The sequence below is a fragment of the Parus major genome, chromosome 5 (assembly GCF_001522545.3).
Source record: "Parus major isolate Abel chromosome 5, Parus_major1.1, whole genome shotgun sequence".
In the NCBI taxonomy this organism is placed as follows: domain Eukaryota; kingdom Metazoa; phylum Chordata; class Aves; order Passeriformes; family Paridae; genus Parus; species Parus major.
Genome location: NC_031774.1, coordinates 33,071,673 through 33,095,415, shown reverse-complemented (window position 1 = coordinate 33,095,415; position 23,743 = coordinate 33,071,673). Strand labels below are relative to the sequence as shown.

The following is a 23,743-nucleotide window of genomic DNA, read 5'->3' as shown; positions in this document are numbered from 1 at the left end:
ATGGGATAGTCATATTGGGTTAACTAAGGAAATTAGATTCACTTGAAAGTAGCATAAGATATAGGAGCACAGAAATTATTTAGAAGTGTATTCTGACAGAGGCTGTGTTAGGTCTCAAGCAATTTTAACTGTCCAAAGTGATGGCACATAGAATGTACCTCCTGACTTCTGGTGGGTGTCAATCTAGAGAACTGCAAGTGTTAAAAGACAGGATTGGACTGTAAAACTATTAAACAGTAAAACAGTAGGAGTGTACTTAAAGCAGCAAGTTCAAAAATCCTCTGTCAAGTTGGAATAATTAGTTATTCAGATGTCAAATGTAGGGTTTTTTTTTCCCACAGAAAGACTGAAGGGCGTGGTAGATGTTGAACTGAAGCTCTTGTGTTTTGCTGACTCTGTAGCTGTGTAAGTAGTATTCACTCCTTAAAGGAATCTCTAGGTCTTAGTTGGTAGGAGCCCATAAGGGTCACTAAGGTCAACTCCTTGCTCCTCACAGGACTACCTGAAACTAAACCATATGATGAGGGCATTGTCCAGATGCTCCTCGAAGTCTGACAGGCTTGGTGAGGTGACCACTTACTTGGGGAGCCTGTTTCAAAGACCAGACAAATAGTCCTTTCAGTTGACTCTGGTGCCATCAATGGGGATGTGAGTCCAGACTTGGGGATTGCATTTCAGGAAAGATGTAGGCTAATGGGGAAAAGTCTAGAGAGGTGAGATGTTAGGAGAAAGAAATCTGTGAGGAATGGCAGAAGAAACTGTGACAGTCCCTCCTGCAAAAGAAAGTCTAAGGTGGAGTGTAATAACTGGTCAGAAGATCTAAACATTTCTGAAAGGTCATAAGAATTAAGCTTACCTCTTAAGACTATGATTTGCAATGTTGTTATGCTAAAGTAGTAGTTCTTACTGCTGTGATTGTCCCAATGTCCTGAGGGCAAATTTCTGCAAATGCAAATCTGGTCTCTCTGTGGCTTTGTTAAAGTATCTAGCAGTTTCTAAATTTCTTGGTGAAATCTGAGTGATTCAAAATGTTCCTGATTGGAAAGGGTGACTCCAGGACAGTCTTCCCAAGAAGTTCTTGACTGACTTTAAGTAAACTGTTTTGTAGATTGGGTGGTGCTGTTTTATGTGGTGTTATCCATCTTTATTTTCAAATTCTTGCATTCTGAAAATAATAATGACTTTCAGATTTCCTTACAAGGAGAACCTGAGTGGGTCTCCAGCTGTTGCTCTTCACCCAGGAACACCTGAAGAGGGCTGTGCCACCTCTACAAAGATGCCTTTGCCTCCCATGGGCAACTCCCAGAAACACTTTCAGCTTTTCATACCAGTTCCAGGGGAGGGAACATTTAGGGAACACTGCTGCTTTTGGCAGTTAAGAAAATGCTGAAAGAAACAGTGTCCACTGATTCTTGCATTATTATTTTATGAATTTCTTACTAATATAGTCTTGATCCAGACTGCTATGAAAACATAAGAAGAAATTAATTCTAATTTGCTGCAGTTCTTGAATGTGCAAGTTTTCTTGCACACCTATTTTAAATAATGTACTAACAGTCTGCAGATATTCTCACACAGAATCGCAGTACAGAAATGTTATGTCTTATATTTGAGTTGGATTTTCCCAGATTGCAGTATTCTTGGTTCACTTCAGTATTACATCCTTATTGTGAGCTGGGATCAATGATACTGTTTACTAGGATATTGGCTTCTAGATCTGGAATTGCTGTTTTCTTTTCAGAACAAGAAAAAGCTTTATGACCTGGAATAGATAGTAACCCATCTCCTTAATATGTCTCTAGTGCCTTCTTATGCCATCTCCTACTTAATTTTCTGTACAGTTTGGAGACAGTTTAGGGGCACAGTCTCAAAAGAGCCGAGTGAGACTCCATCTTCTGCTTTTGCTGCATCTGCCTTGAGGAAGTACAGGTATTATTTACCATGTTGCTCTATGTATGTATTTCACTCAGCAGAGTGTGGGAAGGAAATCAGCTGCTCTGTCTTCCAGATGAAAGTGGGACTGGTTCTCACTTGCCCATTTGTGGGATTTCTGTCCCTAGTAATCTGTCTTTGTAAGGAGATATTTGGGTATTTTGCAGGGTGATGGAGGAAGGTGTACAAAACTTTTTTCTAAGGAATTGTGTTACAGATGAAATAAACATACCTTCCCTTTTTTGCATCCCTTTTTACTGCTTCTTTATAAATACATGTTCCGTTCAGAGCTCTTTTTCTCTTTAAATCTGTAGGTCCATGCAACTTGCACAAAATTCAAATCACATTCCCTTGTAATGAAGGGTTATAGGAATTGCTCAGGGCCTCAGGTCAAGAGAAGTGTCAGGCATTAAAGTATTCACTGCTTCTGTCTGACTGTAAGATCCTATAAGTGTACTTCTCCTCTCCTATTTTTCTTTTCTTTGACCAAAAAAGGTCACATGTTCTCAGTCCACACAGTATGGTAGCCAGTATAGTCTTTCATGTTTCTTTTGCTTATTCTAGGAGCTTTTGAGAGATTCAGTGATTCAAACAAGGCTTCTTCAAGGTTTCAGTGAACAATGCTGCTCAATTCCCATAATCAAACAATGTCTTGATTAAAAACAAAGTTAAGACTTGTATTTCACACGTACAGTAAATTCTGCCACATGTTGATCTTGGATTAGGTTGGCTACAATATAAAGCTTCACTTAAAAGACAGAAAGAAATTACTTCTTGGCATGTAAGATTCAAGTTTTGTAATTAGGACCTGCTTCTCTCTGAAGTCTGCTTATGTTCTGTTCAGCTCAAGTGGGCAGTTTATTTTGTAATTACATATGGAAGTGAAAACACATTTCTTGATTCTAGTTTGAACTACTACAAATTGAGTTCCAATTTTACAATTTTCATATTTTGGAAGTAATAAATTATTCAAATGAACCAGTCTTAGCTGAGATGTTATTTGGAAAAACAAATTGGAAATGTGACAGCCTACAAATAACTCTGGAGAATGATTGAGTTTTTTCCCAGTAAATACTTCTAGAAGTCCTAAACCCATATTAGTAGGAAGTAATAGAATTTTTCAGGCTGCTGTAGTGGCTGCTGCTATTGTCCTAATTTAAATAAATATCGTTCAAGCAAAATTAGGTTGACAGAAGACTATCTGATTTATTTTTATGTTCAAGCATTTTAAAGATTTTACCTCAACCGTTTCAGAATAAGGTTAATCTACTGATTTGATCCTTGTTTGCAGAGCTAATTAAACTTGGTTTTATTCCTCTAGGATATAGTTATGCTTAATAAATGTATGGCAAACCAACTTTTAGTACTTGTATGTTCTAATACTTGTTCTTTAAACATTTATAAATTGGTTGCCTTGTGTTTTAAATTATTTTTTGCTTTTTCCAGACTTATACTAGCTATTTTTTTGAGATGACAGCAAATACAGGATTTTGATGACCTGTAATATTCAAAGTAGTTTAAATCTTCCAGCAAGTAAATACCAGGCAACTATCACAATAGCAAAAGCTCTTCTTTTGGCAACAGTGGCTTGCAATGATTTCCTAAAGTAGATGTCATCTTTGAGGGTAATGGCTTTATTAAAAGCAGATTTGAGTGCTTGCTAGAGTTACTGTTCCAAGAATAGTTGGTTGCTCAGATGATTTCACACTGCAGGCAGCATTTCAGTGGTTAGCCTGTCCTGTGAGCCCATCCCTGTTCGTGATTAAACTAAAGAACCTTCAAAACAGCAAGGTTTAGCATACTGAACATTTTTTGCTTTTCTTGGAATCTGTTATGTCCTTTTCCATCTCTTGCTTTGTATTGTAACTTACTTCTTTTTGAATTTTGCATGCTGAGGATTAGTTTCTCAGTTCTTTTTGCATACCTATACCCTTAACAAATACTGTAAATCTCTTTTTCCCCACTTATTTGCATAGAGTCCCATGAATCATGTGGGTGTAAAGATAAATCAGCCATTTTCTGGCTATGTGCCTGAAAACAGTCTGAGGTTCTGGATGACTAGAAAACTGTCCAGTTCTTTTTTGTTACTGAACATGTGGGGTCCATTAAGGATTAATCTTAATTATCTTGGTTTTATTTAATCTTTTTTTTAAGAAATTGCCTTTAATTGCTGTCCCCTCACCTACTTGTAGACGAATAGTCAGCTGTTGATAGGGGGAGTTTTTAGTGACAGAAATATAAGGGAGAAGAACTGTAGTAGAGAAAGATGTGAGATGCAAATGAGCAGCGCATTGCAGGCACTTTTTCAAAACCACACAGGAATCTTCCCTCTGTGTTTGTTTTGTGTGCTGGGGGCACAGTGTAAATGCTGACATCCTGTTCCATAATGCTATAATAGATGGAGTGAAAAATTGCAGAAGAAAAATGGGGTCTTTGTTTAACCAAAAGCATCATTATAATAATTTGAATTGAAGTAAGTATGTGGAACAAAGCATGTGAGGTAGGAAATGTGGTCTCTTTCTGGACTCTGAGATTTACTAAAACATTTACACTTCCCTTACCTCAGAGGGGTTAATGTTACAAGCAGTAATGCACTGTCTCAGAGTGCTCACAGATCCTCCGATAGTTTCTTTAAGGCGTTTTATTTTGTATTTGAGTACAAATGGGAGGAAGAAGTTCGTGTTCCAGTTCATGAGTTCATATCGGCCTTGAGTGGAAACTGCTGATGATTTGAATTTGTCCTGGAATGTACACCAAGAGAAAACATTATTTTGCAAAGAAATATGCATATACAACATGAAGTTGGGCATGTACAGGCAGTGGTTTGGGATTTTTATTTTTAATGAAAAATGTTCCTTTGAGTATTTTTTTTTTTTTAAGTAAATCTGCTAGAGATTGCATTATCTCCACTTGTGAAAACAGGGAGCATTGGAAGGCTTTACTTACTTAAAGGTCTTTTGCATACATTTACTAGTACATAGGGACAAGGCTGCTTATTTGAATTCAGCTGCTGATTTTTTGACCTGTGAAAAACAACTTCATCTAAACTATATTGACATCTCAATCTCAGAAGTCTATTTGTATAAAGGCACAGTTAGTTACTTTCTTCTTTAAATAAATAGGCTTCTGTGGTTTGAGTTAGTGTCAGTTTTCGCATCAGATTTGGCAGCTGTGTCAAGTACACACTGTGTTAGATTAATTGTTTGAATATGGCCTCTGAAGCTGTTATCAGCCCAAGTTCTGGGAACAGAAGGATCCCAATCACTGAAGCCAGGAGTCCACACTGTACTGGGAGGTTCAGTCACAGTCCAGGTATCTACTGTGTCTGTGTACAGCTTCTAGCAGATGTATATGAAACCAGCTTAATGCCAAAGCCAGTAGCAGCATGCAGCAATAAACTACTAACATTTTATGATACTGTAGGTAAGAAAAACTTGCATCTTCTCTTAATCCAGGAAGCCTTTGCATCCCTGAGTGATCTTTGAAGTCATATTCTGTTTTACAGTCCATGACCATTAAGAAAATGTCTGAAAACATTTGTTCAACAACTCAGTTGCATAATTAACTACATCAGATAGCTGCAATCTGGAAATTCAACTTTTTCAGTTGAATGTCACTTGAGTGTATTTTAACCTGACAGTGTTTCTGTGTGTTTTCCCAGAAAGCTATTCATTGAAAATTCTCTAGGCACATGAAGAGATCTGTCTCAGTCAGGAGGAGGTCTGTGTGTTTAAATCCATAGTCGTTAACAATGGCCTTGAATTAAAAAAAAATAAAAAAAAATAAATTTAACCCAAAAGCTAGTTGCAATGTCCCAACAGTTTAAACTCTGGTATGATGTACTCTGCAAATATTTCTGTAACGCAGGAGAAGAGAGAAGTATGTAATGAATGCGAAAACAACACGTTCTTTCACAACTTTTTTTTAAGTAGCTACCATGTAAGTTCATTCTTTTGATTCTGTTTTCAAGTTGATCATTCTTAAAGATAGGTAACTAAAATGTTGAGAGTTATGAGATTGCACCTTGTCAAGAGCTATACATTCTTTGTCCCTTTGAAACTGGTCTGGATTTTTCTTTTGATGGAGACAATTTTTAAATGCAATTTGCTTCTGTAAAGGTTCATGTAAAATGACCTGATGCTAAAACAAATCAGGATTTGAATACCTCTCTGTTGGTTAACTGAGGTATACTGTTACAGGTTATTTTGGCACAGGATTCTGTTTGCATCCCAAACTTAGCAGATGGCGAATTCAGTTTGGACTAAGTTACGCTGTCTCCCATGCACTTTTTTTAAAATTTTCCCATCTTTTTAAGATAAGGGAATGTCATAAATAGTGACAACAAACGCTGAGACTGAAAGTGTTAAGACAATTAGTTTGCTGGTAGTATGCACACAAAAAATAATGGATCCATGACTCTTAGTTTCATAATCTAATTTTACTGTAGTTTGTTTTCATTTATTTTGAACTATGACAAATATCAAATGATCCCACAGGCAGAATTATCAGGTAGTTCAGGCCTGAGTGTACAATCATCTTCATACTAAGAAAGCTAAGGATGTCAAAAAGATCTGTCAGCTTGAAAGTCTTAGTAATACAGAAATGTGTAAATTTATGTGCATTGGAGTGTCATTATATTGGAGCAATTAAAGGTGTCATTCAGCAGTTTCCATTAATGGGGCCTGTGTATTTATTACAGGATGTCAGTGCAGAACTAATTGGAGTTACAGCTTACACAAAGAACCTGTTAATGTCCCCTCTGAGTTCTCCCTCCTTTAGGCTTTTCTGTAAGCTGTGGTGAGGTTTGTTTTTTGGGATGTGCCTGACTAAGCAGCTTTCCTCCTCCCTCCCTGTCTTTCCTCCTCCCTCCCTGTTCTCTACAATAATTTTTTCCGCTGTGAATGTCTCTCCTGAGACAAATGTCTCTCCTAAGTCAACTGTGCTGTGTGGTTACGAAACACGTTGAGGAACTGACCTGGGTCAAAATTGCACAGCGCAAAAGCAGAGGTGTGGTTTTGTCGGTGTTGACCCCGATGGTGTCTCTGACACAGTTTCCTGTGCAGTTGCCCAGTCAGTAATTCCAGAGTTGAGGGGATGAGGTGCTAAAGCTGCAAGAGGTGCAAGAGCTGTGCAGTCAAGTGCTGTCAACCGGGAGCAGTGCTCCTGAAGGAACAGTCTCACCAAGTCTGAAGCTTTCTCTGTCTTCTGTGAATGTGACTTCTGCATGCCAGCACAACCACAGTGCTCCTTCCCTGTGCCCTTGCAGTGCTTTCCCTGTGTATATGGGACACAGATCTGAGTTTCCCTCAGTTATCAGAGGGGGAATTAATGAAGTTTTTATGCTGCATGAAGCTAGTGTTTTCTGAGATGTTGCAACATACTGAAGTGCTAGTGCTTCTGCCCAAAATAAGCTAAGCTAGTATAAGTAAATTTAAGAAGTGTGGAGAGCAACTTCAGTGAAGACACTTAAATGCTTTGACAGTTCTGCCTTTAAGAATATGGACTTATCTTCTAAATTCTTTGAGGCATTAAAAACTCTTTGAAGGTCAGAGTTTTTAATGCCCAAGTAAGTTAAGTGGACTTGGATACAACTTAAGGATTTCTAATAGTGTTTTGTATTTATGATTTTATTTTTAGAGAGCATCAGTCTGCTATACCTGTGATCTACAATGAATGCCAAATCTGCAATAAGCAAAGAGATTTTTGCCCCACATGATGAAAGGATGCTGGGAGCTGTTCAAGTGAAAAGAAGAACAAAAAAAAAGATTCCTTTTCTAGCTACTGGGGGTCAGGGTGAATATTTAACTTACATCTGCCTGTCAGGTAAGTTTAATGACTTTTGACATCCAGTTATTTGTTTAGGTTTATCATTGATTAATTGATGAGCTGTTGCCTATAGCTATAAGGAGCTGGGTGATTTCAGTCTTCATAATGCAATGAGAGAATTATAGCACTTACACCTTTTGTCTTGAGGAACCATGTGCTCTAGGCTATTTATATTTATATCCTATAATAAATTGAACAGGTGGTTTCATTTTTTAAAAACCTCTAGGTGTTTGTTCTCTCACAGCACAGCTGCAGAGTATGAGCAAACAGAATAGATGGTAATGGTCTTTCTTTAGATTGAGATACTTCTTAGAAGGATGAACTTTTCAAGACATTAAAGGGATGCACAATATAGTTTTTCTATGTAATGTTTCAATGTCTGCCAACTGAGTGTGTGTGAATATCTTTGGTATTTTAGGGTGATTTAGTCACGTACATTTTTAGGCATATCAGTTGTTCCCTTTGCATCTTGCTGGAAGTACAAGTAGTGGCCAGAAGTAATGTTCTGTGACTCTCAGAAAAGTACAGTTATTTTTGGACTAAATGGGAGAATTTTGTGGACACTTTCAAATTGTGGTGTTTTTTTTTAAATAATGCTAAAACTTTCAAAGCATGGGAGGTAAAACTCAGTGACTCTGCTCCTGTTCTAGCACATCATGCATCTGCCCAAAAAATGTACATTTACTGAATGTTATTGGATGAGATGTTATTTAGATACATATGTACAAATACTTAGGTTAAAATAGAAGCTGTAGAGGAAATGCACATGCATACTGAGGTTAGTGAGACAAAACAGAAGACTTTTCATTTACAGCTGAATATTTTGCTTGTCATTATAGGATCATAGAATATCCCGAGTTGGAGGTGACCCACAAGGATCATCATGGCCAGCTCCTGGCCCTGCATTTTGGTAAACCCAAAAATGGCACCATACGTCTGAAAGCATTTCCAAATGCTTTGTGAACTCTGCCAGGCTAGGTGCTGTCACCAGTTCCCTGGTGGGGCCTGTTCAAGGGTTTGAGCACCCTCTGAATAAAGAACCATTTTCTGATATCCAGCCTAAGCCTTCTCTTACAGTTTCATGCTGTTTCCTCAGGCCCTGTCAGTGGTCATGAGAGTGAAAAGATCAATGTGTGACGCTCTGCTTCCCCTCCTGAGGAAGCTGTAGACCACAGTGGGGTCTTTCCTCAGTCTCCCATTTTCTAGGCTGAACAAGCCAAGTGACCTCAGCCATTCTCCCCACATATAGAGCTTCAAGGAAGGATTTAAAAATCGATTCCCTTCGGCTGTTCTGTAGACTTGTGGTTGGGATACCATATTTGGATGTAATAATTGCATGCCTCAGTCTTTTCAAGGTGCAGAGAAAACTAATCTAGGCCTCTCAATTCTTAAAAAAATGTTCAAATCACTGATGCTTTAAAGCAAAGCTAAATTCCTCTTCTTCTGGCAGTCATATTTTTCAAATGTCAGTCCAGTTTTTTTTCTAAGTCTTCTAAAGAACAACCATGTGTCGCCCTGAAAGCTCAGCTTCTGAGCTTGCTGACATGGTTTTCTAAGGACTTTCCCAAGACAGTAACTGTAAACATAGATATGTGTGCATTCTTTCTGTTACACGTCTTCTGATGGGCATTTCTTATGGCCAGTGCAGTGAGAAAGTGTTATCCTGACCATCCAATCCCTGGCCACGGTAAGAAGCCTATAAATCCTGGGAAGGAAAATAAACTCTGCTCTTTCTGCACCATACCTCAACCTGTGTTCGCGTGATCTATTGATCTTCAGCGGTAACAACCACGTTCTAGGTCTGTGCCATGAGTTTTGGGATACACAGGTGTTTGATACCCATGTTCATGATTAAAGGTTAGAGATGTCATCTATGCTTAATTTTTCTGTAGCCTAACTATTCAGTAGGTAGGGGTCTTTTTGGGGTTTTTTTTTTAATTGCCATTCTGTATAATTTAGCCTTCCTTCAACTCCCCCATCCTATATTCGTATGTATCAGTCAACATGGATTTTAAGACAGTGAATGGTCTTGAATGTGTTTATTGTTTTGTTGTCACAGCATATTATGAGTAAGGAAGAAATAGTGGATGTCCTGACTTAAACAGAGTTTGTCACTTATAAGGAGAAGCATTCAGGATCTAAATAAAATTACTTAGAGGCACACACTGAAAAGCTGCATATTGATATTGCAAGAACTTTCAGATGTGGCTCACTATTGATGTGATTTTGCACAGATCTGAGACAAGTTTTTATTCACATTTATAGTTTATATTATGAGAATACACTATGATTGATTCGTAATATCAGTAGGCAACAAGGAGGGAGGGTACTGCCTGGCTGTGTTTGATGTCACATTCCAGTCTGATCAGAAAGATTATGCAATTCAGTAGGGTCAAGTGCAATTAGTTATTTAATTTGGAATCATCAAAGGCACGAAACTAGGCATTGGAGAGCAAGTGTTTCTGCCACTCTGTTTAAAAGAAATTGTGACAAGGATAAACTGTAATTTTCGCTTATTCTTGATGGCTGTGAAGCAATAATGGTTTTAGTTTCAGCAAGAAGTTGTTATATAAAAAGTTTCTGTTTAGTAAACCTAAGTTAATGCGAGTGTAGCAATGTAGCTGTGCCCCCAACTGTCCAAGATGGACTGTCTCTTGGGACAACAGAATATACTTAATTGCCTTCCTTTTTTGATGTAATGTGTACAGTGAAGCAGACACAATGGTGTCTAGCTCTGGATTTGTATTTACATTTCAAGCAACACATGCTTTAGTGCTGTGTTGCAACCTCTTCCCTGGAAATGCCTTTACCAGCCTTTGACTCTTGTCCCATTTTTGCCAGGTTTGTTATGTCTTAGGTAAAGTGACTGGAATATCTATCTCTGCATTCATAGTTTTTGTGGACTAAATCAGTTTGACCTTTGCTGAAAGGAATTTGATAATTTACTCTTTCGAACAGAATTTGTCAGTTGAAAGAATAGAAACTGACTCCTCATATCCTCAAGGAATACAAATATTTGGGAATGTAAAGCATCTTGTAGTTTCATCAAAGATACAGTACAGAAAATGAAACATCAATCACTGTGATAGCTACTTCTGTTTACTGCTTACACTGTAACTGAGAAATTACACAAATTGTTATATGAGAATTAAATACGTTCCTTTCAGCATGAACTGAAGTTTGGATCCCATCATAGTTCTTGTTTGAGTTTCTGAAAGCATGGATAGAGATGCTGAGCAGGGACAAGGCCCTTAGGTCTCAGAGATGGGACAGTGAACTATTAAAAGAATCAAATATTGAGCAGAGCAAGATGAGAGAGTAAGGGAGATTCTTCCTTAATATTGGTATTTGAAGTATGTACTGGGTTTTTTTATTTTACAACATTGAATACTGAGTTGGTTAGAAATAAACATTAATGCTTGAAAGAGGTATACCTAAAGCCTTTAATCTGAACCTAGAGACAGATTAAATTAAGAAAGCAGTAGCAAGACTGCATGACAGCCTAGTGGAAACCAAGCATCTGGGTTACCTGCAGCTTTCTAGCCTAGTGTTGGAGCTAGCCAAGTTAAACTGGCAAACAGAGCCAAGACAGATCTTCAAGGAGTTATTTAGTTGAAGAACAGCTAGGAAGGAGTAGACAGATGGGAAACACAGAGGTGGGGTGGCTGTAGGCAGAGCAGAGAAAATGAACACTGGGATTTTTTTGTAATGTATAAGAGGATTTAACACGGAGAAAAGACAAGAAATTCAAAGCTGAAAGTGGATATTTATCACCTCCTCCACACTAGCAGACCTAGTGAGAGTTATTGGATCAGGTCTAAGTTTTAATTTCGTCACCATTGTCTTATGTAATTGAAACATAATGGTTTTAAATAGTTCTTAGCCTTATTTAGAATTCTGAATTAAGTGTAAAATACTTAAACTGTCACTTCAGAAATATAGGTCACTGGCCTGCTTGCTTGTGCAGAGTTCTGTGTGTGTTATTTCTTTGACACTATCATGACATTTTTAAAATAACTTATGTTATTTTAAAAGACTTTTAATGTCATAATGCATTGGAAATATTCTAGTTTGTATGTATGGATGTTGTGTTGACCTTTCAGGATTAAATATCTATTGCAGTTGTGGTGAACTGAATGAAGCAGGTAGTTCCTTTTGAACCTGAATTCTTGTGTGTCATAGCACTCAGTTTAGTTGCTCCAATGTTTCTAGTCCTGCTGAAAACCTTGAGATGAGACTGTAAAGCTAAAGTTCTTTAAAGCCAAGAGTGAACCATTTTCCTGCTGTGATTGTGACTTTTAATAGTGTTCTTTCTTTGCCATCTCCAAATGAAATTAATGCTGTCAGTTCAGGGCTCTTTTTGAACAGCTTTGATGCGGAAGTACAATTTATCAAGATTGGTGCTAGAAAAGCCAAAAGGAAATGCAAAGAAGTCATAAGAAATAATATACAAAAATGAGGTGCACATGCAGAGGGAGAGCATGTTGTGCTTTTTCCCTTCTTTAAAAGTTAATCTTATTGACCATATCAAAAGATAGGGAGTCAATAACATGCAAAGCTTTTTGCATTTGCCACAATAAACTCTTTGCTTTTGGTTTGTTTTTTAACTTCTGTTTCTAAGTGCACAGACAGAGACTTGATTTATGTGATTAAATAGTTCTCTGAATATTCTTGTTTGTACCCTTGCAGCTAATACCTAACCACACCACTTAGTTACACTTGCAGCATGAGCTTATGTGCTTGGATATCTCAGCTGTAAAGCCATGGTGTCATGAAATTGTTTTTCCAAATACAAATTTGTTGTTCCTTCTATAGTGGCTGCTTATGGATAGAATGTTGCCCAGGAATGGCCTATATCTCATGCTGCTTTTCTTTCTTCACTATCTTATCTTGGTAATGGCATCTTTAAGGTGAAGGTTTAATCATTCATGTATCTGTAGGGCAAATAATGTCTAGCTTGTCTTGCTGTGTGCTCAATGACCTATATTTACTGCTTTAAACTGGCCATAAGTTGGATAATGGAAAGCACTGATGTTTTTCAAATTGACGCACAGCATGGTTGCATTCATGTACTGTATTATGTGTGTCTAAATAAATATTTATTAAATGTACACATACTGCATATAGCTTCTAGTGCTAATGTTAAGCTGTCAAAATATAATTGCCTTCATCTACTTATAATAAATTATTGTGATACTGAATGTAGTTCTTAACTGAGACTCCCATTTCTTTGTCAGAACATACTTCTGGTATTTTAACTCCAGGGTTCCCATATGGAGTTTTACAAGGTCAAATATCAGTTGCTCATAATGATAATAAATTTCAAATTCCATTTTATAGAAGAAATTTTAAAATCTTATGTTAAGGGTCTTTGAAAAACAAAACTGGTGCATTTTGAGTGGAAGTGAGATTAACCTTCTTCATTATTGATCTTTCTGTATTTATTGAAATAGAAGAGGGAAAATGATGAGCTGCTTTGGAGGGTAGGATGCATTTATTGATTGTATTCTTAATATATCTTGGTGTTCTGATCCCTCCTGATTTTGAGTTGTCCAACATAATGTAACCAGTCCTTTTCCATAAGAATTTTGTGTAGGAGGGCATCTTGTTACAGCAAAGCTACAGAATTATGTATTTGAAAGCATTTAGTCTTAAGATTGGTGTGTTTTGGTTTTGTTTTTGTTTTGTTTTTGTTTTGTTTTGTTTTTTTTTTTCCCCCTCTTCTGCGGGTGGAGGAGGAATGTGTGTGCTTCTGTGCATCCTCCCAGTACCCTACTTGATCTTATTCACGTGCAGGAAGTATTTTCTAAATTGCAAGCTGAAGATGTGCAGTTATGTCTGCTGTTCAGCGCTTTTTTCTTTCTCTTTTTTTTTCAAATCCTTCAGGATAGAATTGTAGCAGATTGATAAAGCATAACAGTTTACTGTGCATCAGTGGTGTTCCCCAGAGCTCAGCATTGCACCCAGTCCTGATTAATATCTTTATTTAAGATCTGGATGAGGGGATCAGGTGCATCCTCAGACAGATTACAGCAGCACAGGTTGGGTGGGAATGTTGATCATCTAGAGGGCAGGAAGGCTCTGCAGAGGGATCTGGGCAGACTAGATCGATGGGCCAAGGCCAGTGGTACGAGATTCAACAAAGTCCTAGGTCCTGTACTTGGAGCACAGGAGCCCCAGACAGCACTAGAGGCTGGAGACAGAGCGCTGGGAAGATGTTGAGTGGAGAAGGATCTAGGAGTGCTGGCCAACATCTGGATGAGCATGTTCCAGTGTGTGCCCAGGTGGCCAAGAGAGCCAGTGGCATCCAAGTCTGTATCAGCAATAGTGTGGGCTCCACATTGGTGAGGTCGCACCTCAAGTCCTGTGTTCAGTTCTGGGCCCGTCACTGCCAGTAAGATACTGAGGTGCTGGAGCATGTCCAGAGGAGGGTAGCAAAGCTGGTGAAAGCTCTAGAGGGTAATTCCTACGAGAAGCAGCTGAGGGAATTGGGGTTTTTAACTGGGAGAAAAGGATACTGAGGGCAGTTGTTACCACTCTCTACAACCGCCTGAAAGGAGGTTGTAACAAGGGGGGAGTCAGCCTCTTCTCCCAGACAACCAGTGGTAAGACAAGAAAATGGCCTCAAGCCATGCCAGGAAGGTTCAGGCTGGACATCAGAAGGAACATCTTCACAGAGTGGGTTCTTAAACACTGGAATGGACTGCTCAGGGTGGTGGTGGAGTTACCATCCCTGCAGGTGTTCAAGAGAAATGACTGGATGTGGTGCTTAGTGCCATGACATAGCTGACATGGTGATGTTCAGTCAAAGGCTGGACTTAATGATCTGGGGTGCTCTCCAGTCTAAATGATTCTCTGACTCTGTGAGCACTTCCAGCTTCTTAAAATGATGTGTCAGTACACAGAGTTTCTGTTACTAATGTTTAATGTTGTTTTCAACTCTATTCAGACTTGATCTCTTGAAATTGCTTTTCCTTCCACCTCAACCAGACACAAACTGTTTGGAAAGATTTCCAAAATCTCAAATGAGATATCTTGGAAAAATAAGAAAGGAAAAAGAATGAGCAAAACAAAGACATTGAAAACTTAGGGGCAATGTGAGGCATAAGATCTGTTTATTCAGTCATATGTAAATTTGCAGTAATTAAAGGAATAAATTCAGTATTCATAAATACAAAGCCAGGTTTGATGCAGCAAGTTTCTATGCATGAAGCAAATTGGTTGTAAAACTGTAGACTGGAAGTTGTGCACTGGGAGCTGCTTGTTGCCCCATTCATCATAAAGGCAGCTCAAGGAGATTAGTAGTTGGAGTTTGTGGCCTTTTTCATGGAGATATGCAAAAATTACTACACAAAGTAGTTATGTTGCAGACCCCCTCACTCCCCTCCATGTTCAGAAGAGAATAGGGGCTCTGTAGAGCTTTATCCATTTATTGTAATTAGTTGTGCTGGATAGATTTGTATTCCTCAAGAGCTGGCAGTACCTTACTTCAGCGGCAATGATGTATTTCAGTGCCGTGTTTTGCCCAGAACATGGCAGATGCTTGCATCAAGTTTAGTGCCAGGTTAAAATGTTTGAATGTCATGATGTCTTTGGAAACAGTTTGTTCATTCTTTGTCCAAGTGAGGCTTTTGGCAGGGTTTGTTGCTATCTTGTCTGTGAGAAAAATGCAGAACTGTGAAGTAAGGCTCTACTTAACAAAATTCCATGGTAGCTCTCCCTTTAGGTTGGAGTACCATGCACATAAGACGTATGTGAGTATCCCCTAATTTCTAGCTCTGGCAGAATCTATTATTGTGGTACCATAACAGATAAAACTGCTGTGCCTTGCTTTGCAACAGGATTCAATCTGAACAGTTTTCTCAGTTTTTCTAGTGCTGGAGCATAGTATGTATAATACCCTGACTCACTGCATTGTTGAACTTGAATCATACTGGGCAGAAAACATCTGGAATGTTCCCTTGACATTGCATTTCAGAAAACATTTCTGTTGATTGCTGTATAGTTCTGCTCTTAGAAGTAATACCATCTTGTGAACAAAACCAGAGGTTCTCTTTCTCCCTGACCAGTGCTTACTGTATTACAAACTCCTTTAGTAGATAAACATCAGATTAAAATCTTATCCTTTTATAGTACTCCAAGCTGTATGAGTCAAATCCTGTAAGTTTTCACCATATATCTGGCCTTTAAATACTGTACTATCAAATAATTTTCACTGCAGAGCAGCACATAAGAAGTACTTAGCAGAGGAACTGCTAAGCTGATTAGAATACTACATCAAGCTTCTCTATCATTACGTAGATTTTATTGTTGCCTTGACAAAGAAAAAGATGAATAATGCAGTTCTGATTTCTAAATATTTTCTGTTTGGGGCTTTAATCTGTAAATAATCCTTTTAAAGCAGGTTAAATTGAAAAACGACAAATCAGAACCGATGCTTGATTTTTCTGGTGTGTTTTGCCTGTATTTCCCCCAGTTTATGCAAACTGCTGCCACTGGAGCTCATATGCCAATCAAGTAGCAAGACACACCTGAAAAACACAGCAGGGAGGGAATTTATTAATAAATTAAGTCAGTGTGGTCTTCCATCACCGTTACAGTATCTGAACGTTTCAGGCTATTGCAATAAAAACAAGCTCATTTCTCATGTATACATGTATGTGTGCTACTATGAACAAGTGCTCTGCATTTACAGCAGGCATTGTTTTTTCCTCCAGCCTATTTACATTTAGATTTTTAGTAACTTGCTTTTGTACTCTGATTATGCATATCCTAACAAGAAGGAAAAAACAACATACGAAGGGTGGGGAGGCTGAGAGAATATAAACTCTGCAAAGTTTTGTTGGCCTTGTATCAGGGAGGAGCCTACCCATTAGCCCAAGTTAAAACAATCTCTAGTAACTGTTTAGCTGGAACAACTTCATAGAGAAAGTCTGGCACACCCAGTCAGCTGCTTTTCTGTTCATTAGAGCTCAGCAGCACACAGTAACTCTCAGTAGTCTCAGGGAATGACAAAGTTAAAACCCTACAAATTCTCTAATGTTACTGTTTTAAAGAAAACTTCATTTGGGTGAAACTTTGAGGGGCTGAGTCTGAGAAAACTTTATAACATTGTGGAACATAATTGTCAGGCAGTGAAGCATCTTTAGCCCCTAATTGTAAATAGTTGTTGGAAAATTACTTTAAGCATTTCCTTCTCCTTTCATATTGTCTACTTAGACCTGTCTTCAGAGGACAGGCTCAGCTGGAAGGGAAGCTGCAACATAAACGTCTTGCTGCATGAAATAACTAGTAAATGCTTTTCGTGGATAATATATCAGCCCCTGCTGTGTTAGTTTTCTTAAATCTGTGCCTCATGTCACTGTGAAACACAGTAGTAATGGCAAGAACAGTTTTCTGTGAGTGGATCAATGACTTGGAAGAAAACAGAACTGTTAAAAGAACATTCTCTGACTTCTAGCAAGAGAAGTGTTTACAACATGTATTTAAAGCATTGATACAAAGTATGCTTTTTCTGAGTGAGGCAAAAAATTGGAAGCTGAAATAAAAGCTTTCAACCTCCAATCATTATATTTATTCAATTGCATTAATAACAATTGCTATGATTGCTAAAGAAAACCTGGCTGTTTAAGTATCTGGGAATATCTAAAGTTGTCTAAAATACTATCTGGGAAGATTTTAGGCACCTGAAATTTCTTGAATTTGCTTCAAAAGAAAACATCCAGGTAGAGAACTCTTCTAAGTTCTGGAATAATTTCTCTTCTGCTTTATTTTTGTACTGACATATCATGATTTCTTTTAAGAATAGTTTTGTTAGGTTTAACACACATAAGTTTGCCATACAAATACATAATCCTTCAGCTGTACCATTTGAGGGAATGCTGCTTTTTTGCCTGGTGTTCAATCTGTAATAAAAGGTAGTTGGGAAACAAAAGAACAAAAATTGTCTTTAACTGTGGAGAACATAAAATGGGTTGAGGAGATGCTTTGAAATTTTTTAGGAACTGGGAAAAGGGAGGGTTTTTACAGTGGCATTAGGAAGAGTCTAAACTGATAAACCACTGTATGTATTGACTGATAAAACCATTAATGTTTTATTCATTTGGACTCCTAAATCAATTTTTTTTTTAAATTTAAGTTTAAAAATATGTTTTCCTGTTGTCTCCTGTTTTCCCCTGACCCCTGTGTTGTACTGGGAAGTATTGAATCACATAATCATTTAGGCTGGAAAAGATCTCTAAGATCATTGAGTCCAACTTTGACCAGTCATCACCTCGTAGCTAAACTGTAGCACTAAGTACCACGTCCGGTCATTTTTTCACACCCCCAGGGATATGTTCTGTCATCTGTGTTCATATCATTTTTAACCAAAAGTGAGGTTTGTGTTCTAGCTAGAACCTGATGTAGCCTAAAATAATTTTGTTCATAGGTCAAATAGCTTTTGTTCTGGCCAGGGAGAAGGGTCAGGAGGGGAAGAGCAGAACACAAAGAATCAGCATGTGCAACTACACAAGCTGGTTGAACCATATACTCCTCTTGCCTCTAATGACATATTGGAGCATGATGTTGCCATTGTGCAAGTTACGGCTTTCAGTCTCTACTGAGATACTGTGAGGACTAAAATACGTAATGGTTGTGAGCAATTTGTGATCCATGTGATGAGAAACAACCTTTCATTAAAGGCTCTAATTGCCTTTTAAATGTAATAAAAGTGTTTCCTTGTTTAATTGTTTTTCAGTCCTTATGTTACACATATCAGAGAATGGCAGAACAGCCCAAGTTGAAAGGAGCCTTAAAATAATCATCTGGTGCAGCCTTATATGTTAAATAATAAACTAAAAAAACCCAGTCTGTAGTGAGGCACTGGTGTTGTTTAGACAGTCTGCTGGAATTATCCAGAGCAGCAGCCTAAACAAGTAGAAATGGTGTCAAGTATAGTTATAGTATAATAGTTTTAACCATTCATTTTGGTAGGTAGCACAGTCTCAGAGTGAATGACCAGAGGTGTACTACTGCTTTGGATTCAAAATTTAATGATGTGTAGAAGATCTTGTAAAAATTGCATATATCTCTGGCAATCTACTGCTCTGCTTTTCCTATTTTGTTTATCCATAACCCATGGTTTCTCACTGTTTCAGCTCAGTCACTTCTTTAAAGGATTTCTTATGGTTCTCAGGTCCTGCTTAATATGGACCTGATCAAACAGTATTTCTTTGTATCCATTTGCTTTTTTTCTCTCTTTAAAAAACACTTGCATAATTTAGGGCAATCAGCTTGGTTTTATGATGTCCTTCCCCTTTTTGCATATCTGTAATGTCTTTATAAGATGGGAAAAATGTTTGAAATACCCTTTTTCTGTGAGTAACTCCTATTATAAAACAAATCAATTGTGGACAGCTTATTTTAGTCTTCAGATTTGTGGAAGTTTTACATTGGCAAAGTTTCTGTTTGTTACTTCTACTTCTAATATTCCCTTTTCTTTATGATTAATTAATTGTATTATTTAACTATGGCTATTGCTTCTTGGAGAAGTTTCAGTCACTAAACATAGTTGCTTCACTTCAAGTTAATTCTTGTTTTAATTTTGCGCACTTCCTTCCTGAATGTGAATATTCGCTAGTAACAAGCCATTGTCCACTTGGCACTATTTCTGCTTAACTCAATCTCCAGCTGTCCAGCTCTGTGCAAGAATCTATCCTTTATTGAAGCAAGGCATAACACTACTCCTCCTTTGCTTATGCCAACTTCTTCTGTTCCTAATACACACTAGTAATGTTGCTGAGTGTTTGCCACACGTTATTATTTCATCCCCTTACATCTTCCTGCTCTTTTTAAAGAATCCACTTTCTGGCTTTTACATCTTGCAGTCAAGCTCGTAATTTTCAATACCTCATCTGCTCTTTTGGACCATATTTTTGTTTTTCTTTGTTTTTCCTTTTGTTTCTAGAATCCTGCTGCAGCTGTAAACCCAGGCTTCCGTTATGCCATTTCCGTGAAAATTTGATATGCTATCACTTGGCTTCATTCCAGGTTTAGGAGGAATCACTTGGAGTACATAATTCCTATTTCTTATTTTCCCTGAACACTTTGCCTGCACTTCAGTTGGATGTTTGATGTTTCTGGCAGGTTTTGTGAACTCCATGCTTTGTTAGTCATTCTCTAATAGGAGATCAAAAGGTATTCAGTTGATTTGTGTAATAATTGATTAAAGCAGTCCTAGGGGTTGCTTGTATCTCTGTGCAGGAAGCTTCCACATCTAACAGAAGGGCAGAGGAACTGTTCATAAAAAATGGTTAGATTTTTTTTTTGGCCACAGAACTAGGTTTTAGAGCTGTTTGAAAAAAGTAAGAAGCTCACAGAATAGTGAAGAAATAATGATTACTAGAGCAGCCTTGTAGAGTTGTATTTTTGTCTGTTAATGAATGTTCATTAGGACACATTTGTAGGGATGGAACACTGGAAACAACTATGTTGCCTTCTTTAAAATGTTTGGTATTCATTGGTAAACTCCTGTGATAGCTAATTGTGCTCTGCTTCCTTTCCACCTGCTCAAGTGTATTATTCCTTCCCTCTAGGAAAATTTTTTGGCTTTACTGTTCATGCTTCATTCTTTTTTGCCTATTAATCTCAGTGAAAAGAGAATTTACAGCCGCCTCTTCAGCTTTTTTTGTCCTCCACAAATACTGTCACATAAAACAAATAGTCTATTACAGTGTACATGTGTTGAGACTTAAGTAAACATGGGGGGAGCAATACAATTGATTTCAACACATATACCTTCATATGTTTTGAAATTAGCTTTGTATCTAGTTCTTCTATTTGCTATAAGTTTTCTCACAGCATTTCTTGCCAAAGAATACAGTTAAAAATTCAGTAAGGTGGCTTCATTTTTTGTTCATAAGATACTTTAGCTAGAGTAGTGTGACATGTTAATAACACAGTTTGTCAAACATCTGCATGTATATAGAAAATAGAATAGAAGAAATGAAAATCCTTTGAGCTGTAAAATGCTGCCTAAGCAGATGATATAATTTAAATCATAACAGGAATGCATCAGTTTGTGGGTTGGTATTAAAATTGTTTTCCTAACTATAGAAATGTTTTTTTAAAGCATGGGGTTTGTTTCATTAAGAGCACATTACAAACATCTCAAGAATTGGATGGAATGGATATTCAGAAAATTCTGAGAATTTAATATAGGCACATGCGACTTTATAAAGCTATTTCGTGACTATGTGCTTTATCTGTCAAAGCAATCTGACTCAGAGTACACATAGAATTTCCTAGAATAGGAATAACTTGACTGACATGTCTTTTATTTTAAGGTGTTATTTTTACTGAACCAGTAGTTTCATAATCTAGTTATCAATATTCTAGAAACAAAGGCAGTTACCACCAAGTTGCTAAGTGTCTATAAGCTTGCATAAGGTATAATTAGTATTATAAAGAAAAGGGGTGGTAAGCTGCCCACTTGTGACGTTTCCAGTATAAATCTAAGAATTCTTGTCTAACTTCTCAGGTTCATTCTTTGACACCAATGTGGCTGTGATTTGTACAGAATTTAGTTTTATCTTACTGAATTTTGAGTACCAAAAGATAGGTTAAAAAAAGCCTCAGATCATAATGTAGTTGATTGTGGGGTTGCCCTTCCACAAGGTGTGGCACTTGCTTATTACCCTAAATGTAGGCTAGTGCTTAGTTTTATTTTTTAAAGCAAGTGGAAGCAGGATCTTTATGAGGTACAGATGTCTGGAAGTGTCAGGGACAGCTGATGCCATACTGTGCAAGGTGTGCTCAGTACAGTGTGCAACCTGCATGGTAAGGTGGCAGCTGTGTAATTCTCTGCTCACACCTCCTCTCTGGCCACATATTTTTAAGCATAGAATCATCAGCCACAGGTGAGTGAGGCTCAGAACCTCTGGGGCATATGTTCATAGATTAGGTATTTTAGCTTTTGGTAGTCATTGTATTGAAATGGAATCTGGATTAAGGGACTAACCGGTGTAAATTAATATGTGCCACAAAGAAAATCATTCACTGGAAATGATGATGACTGCAGACATCCAAAATGTGATTAAGCAAGGTGTCAGGATACTATTTCTGGATATTTCAAATGCCATGAGGATCTGCAGGAGTTTCTTCACCAGCATAATACAGTATGAAAAGAATGAGCAGTAGAGATAGTGGCAGTAATAAATGAGCTTGTGTTCCTTTCAGTGTTGACACTAATGAATTGAACAAGCAAACTGAGGCATGTAAAAAAGGAGGTTGATGTACTAAACTGATGTTTATCAATAGATGTAAACCATGTGCTGGTAAGGCATAGAATGTGGAAGGGGTCATAATATTTGAGTGGGAAAAGGTTTTTCTTACGGACATCTTTAAAGAATTGTGTGTACTTTGAAAGGAAATGCAGAGTGATGTCATGTTAGCCCTTTTCATGTGTGCACCTTTGGGATTGTTTTGTTGCTCTGAAGTGCAGAGAATGTTTCAAAATTACTTTGTCTTCCCCGTCTTTTGGGTTGTACCAGTAAAAGCTGGATGTACAATTTATTATACTTGTGTAATTTGCAAAACCTCAGTCTATGGATTGGCATTGTCATAATTCAGTAATAAAGTTTAATGTTTTTCTGCTTATGCATTGTTGGTGGTTTTTTAACTCTACAGGGTCATTCATATGGTAATCAGTCTTGGCTGTGTCTTGTTTATATTAGATATTCTGTAGGATCTCTGTGGGATAGCATTTGTGTGACCTTTCAAGATGCAGCTGCTGCTTATGTTATTGAATCCTTTTCATTATATATTCATTACAGAAAGATAAATAAAAATAGGTTTAATGACAATGGTAAGAGACATCTACTGCAGTCTGGGATACTACAGATGCAATTTGTATAGTTTTGTGATTCATTTTGTGTTCAGTTCTAAAGCTCATAAACATTAATACACCAAGAATCTGCTATGAAATTGCTGTATAGTTTATTAAATTAAATTTATGGCTGGCCTTCATAGAATGAAAGAATGAGTGAAGTCTGGGATTCCTAACTGATTATAGTATACTGTATTGGTAAAGGAAAGCCCTGAAAGAGATACTAATCTGAGAGGAGTGGTAGTATTATACAGTCTAAGATTCTGGTTTGAAAATAATATGTTAAAAAATCTAATTATCTTTAATACTTAGGGTTTAAGGATTTCTTGCTTGTTCATGGAAGATGTTAAAAATAGAAGAGCTACCCCTCCTGCAAAACACCACCTAAAATACTGTGCATTTTATAATTTCTCAAGATACAACCCCTTCTGAGACTTGTTCAACACAGAAGTTGGTCTGAACTGTGTATGTGGAGGGATAAGGAATTACAGGAACTTGAAGTAGATGTTGAGATGGCTGATTTTTCTCAAACAGCTGCAAGCAGGGATGGAGAATAACTCAGCCAAGTCTCAGTATGTTGCTACTTTGGGTACTTGAACTAGCTAATGTTGTTATTCCAGGCCATGAGCTTTTGAATCCATGTTTACTTGCTTCATTGAGAGAAGTACATGCAACTCTGATAGCTCTTTATCTTTCTCAGTGAAGTAGTACTTGAGTGAGATTTTTGTAGTATTGAGGAGGACTCCAGGCATTCTTAAACAGAATTTGTGTGTTTATACATGGAAATTTCTAGACTGATATGTATGAAAGAGCACACATTGGTGTTTCTCAGGATCCTGCTATGTGGCTCAAATTCCTAGTCTCACCAGTGCAGCAAATGCTGTGGGGAGACCTGCAAGTGTTAAAAGTCTTGATCTTATGAGTAGTAAAGACATCCAGGAGGGAAAAAGGGAAGGATGTATCTGAGGAAACCTGAACACAGGGCAGGTCTGTTGCTTAGATTTGTTTTATTTTCATCTTTCTGGCAATTGACTTGGTTTATGAAGAAAATCCTGAAATCATAGCCTTATTTGATAATGTTAAAATAATTGATCTGCAATGGATCACAGATACTTAAGT

The 23,743-nt window shown here is 37.5% G+C and overlaps 1 protein-coding gene across 1 annotated transcript in view; it reads left to right on the top strand.

The window, feature by feature from the left end:
• The window catches only part of STXBP6 (syntaxin binding protein 6), a 102,552-nt gene that overhangs the window by 32,622 nt on the left and 46,187 nt on the right, over window positions 1-23,743 (top strand). Inside the window, exon 2 of the mRNA XM_015631468.3 lies at window positions 7,570-7,755. Within this exon, the coding sequence (XP_015486954.1) occupies window positions 7,602-7,755 (154 nt within the window). The 5' untranslated portion in view covers window positions 7,570-7,601. The remainder of the gene's footprint in view (window positions 1-7,569; window positions 7,756-23,743) is intronic.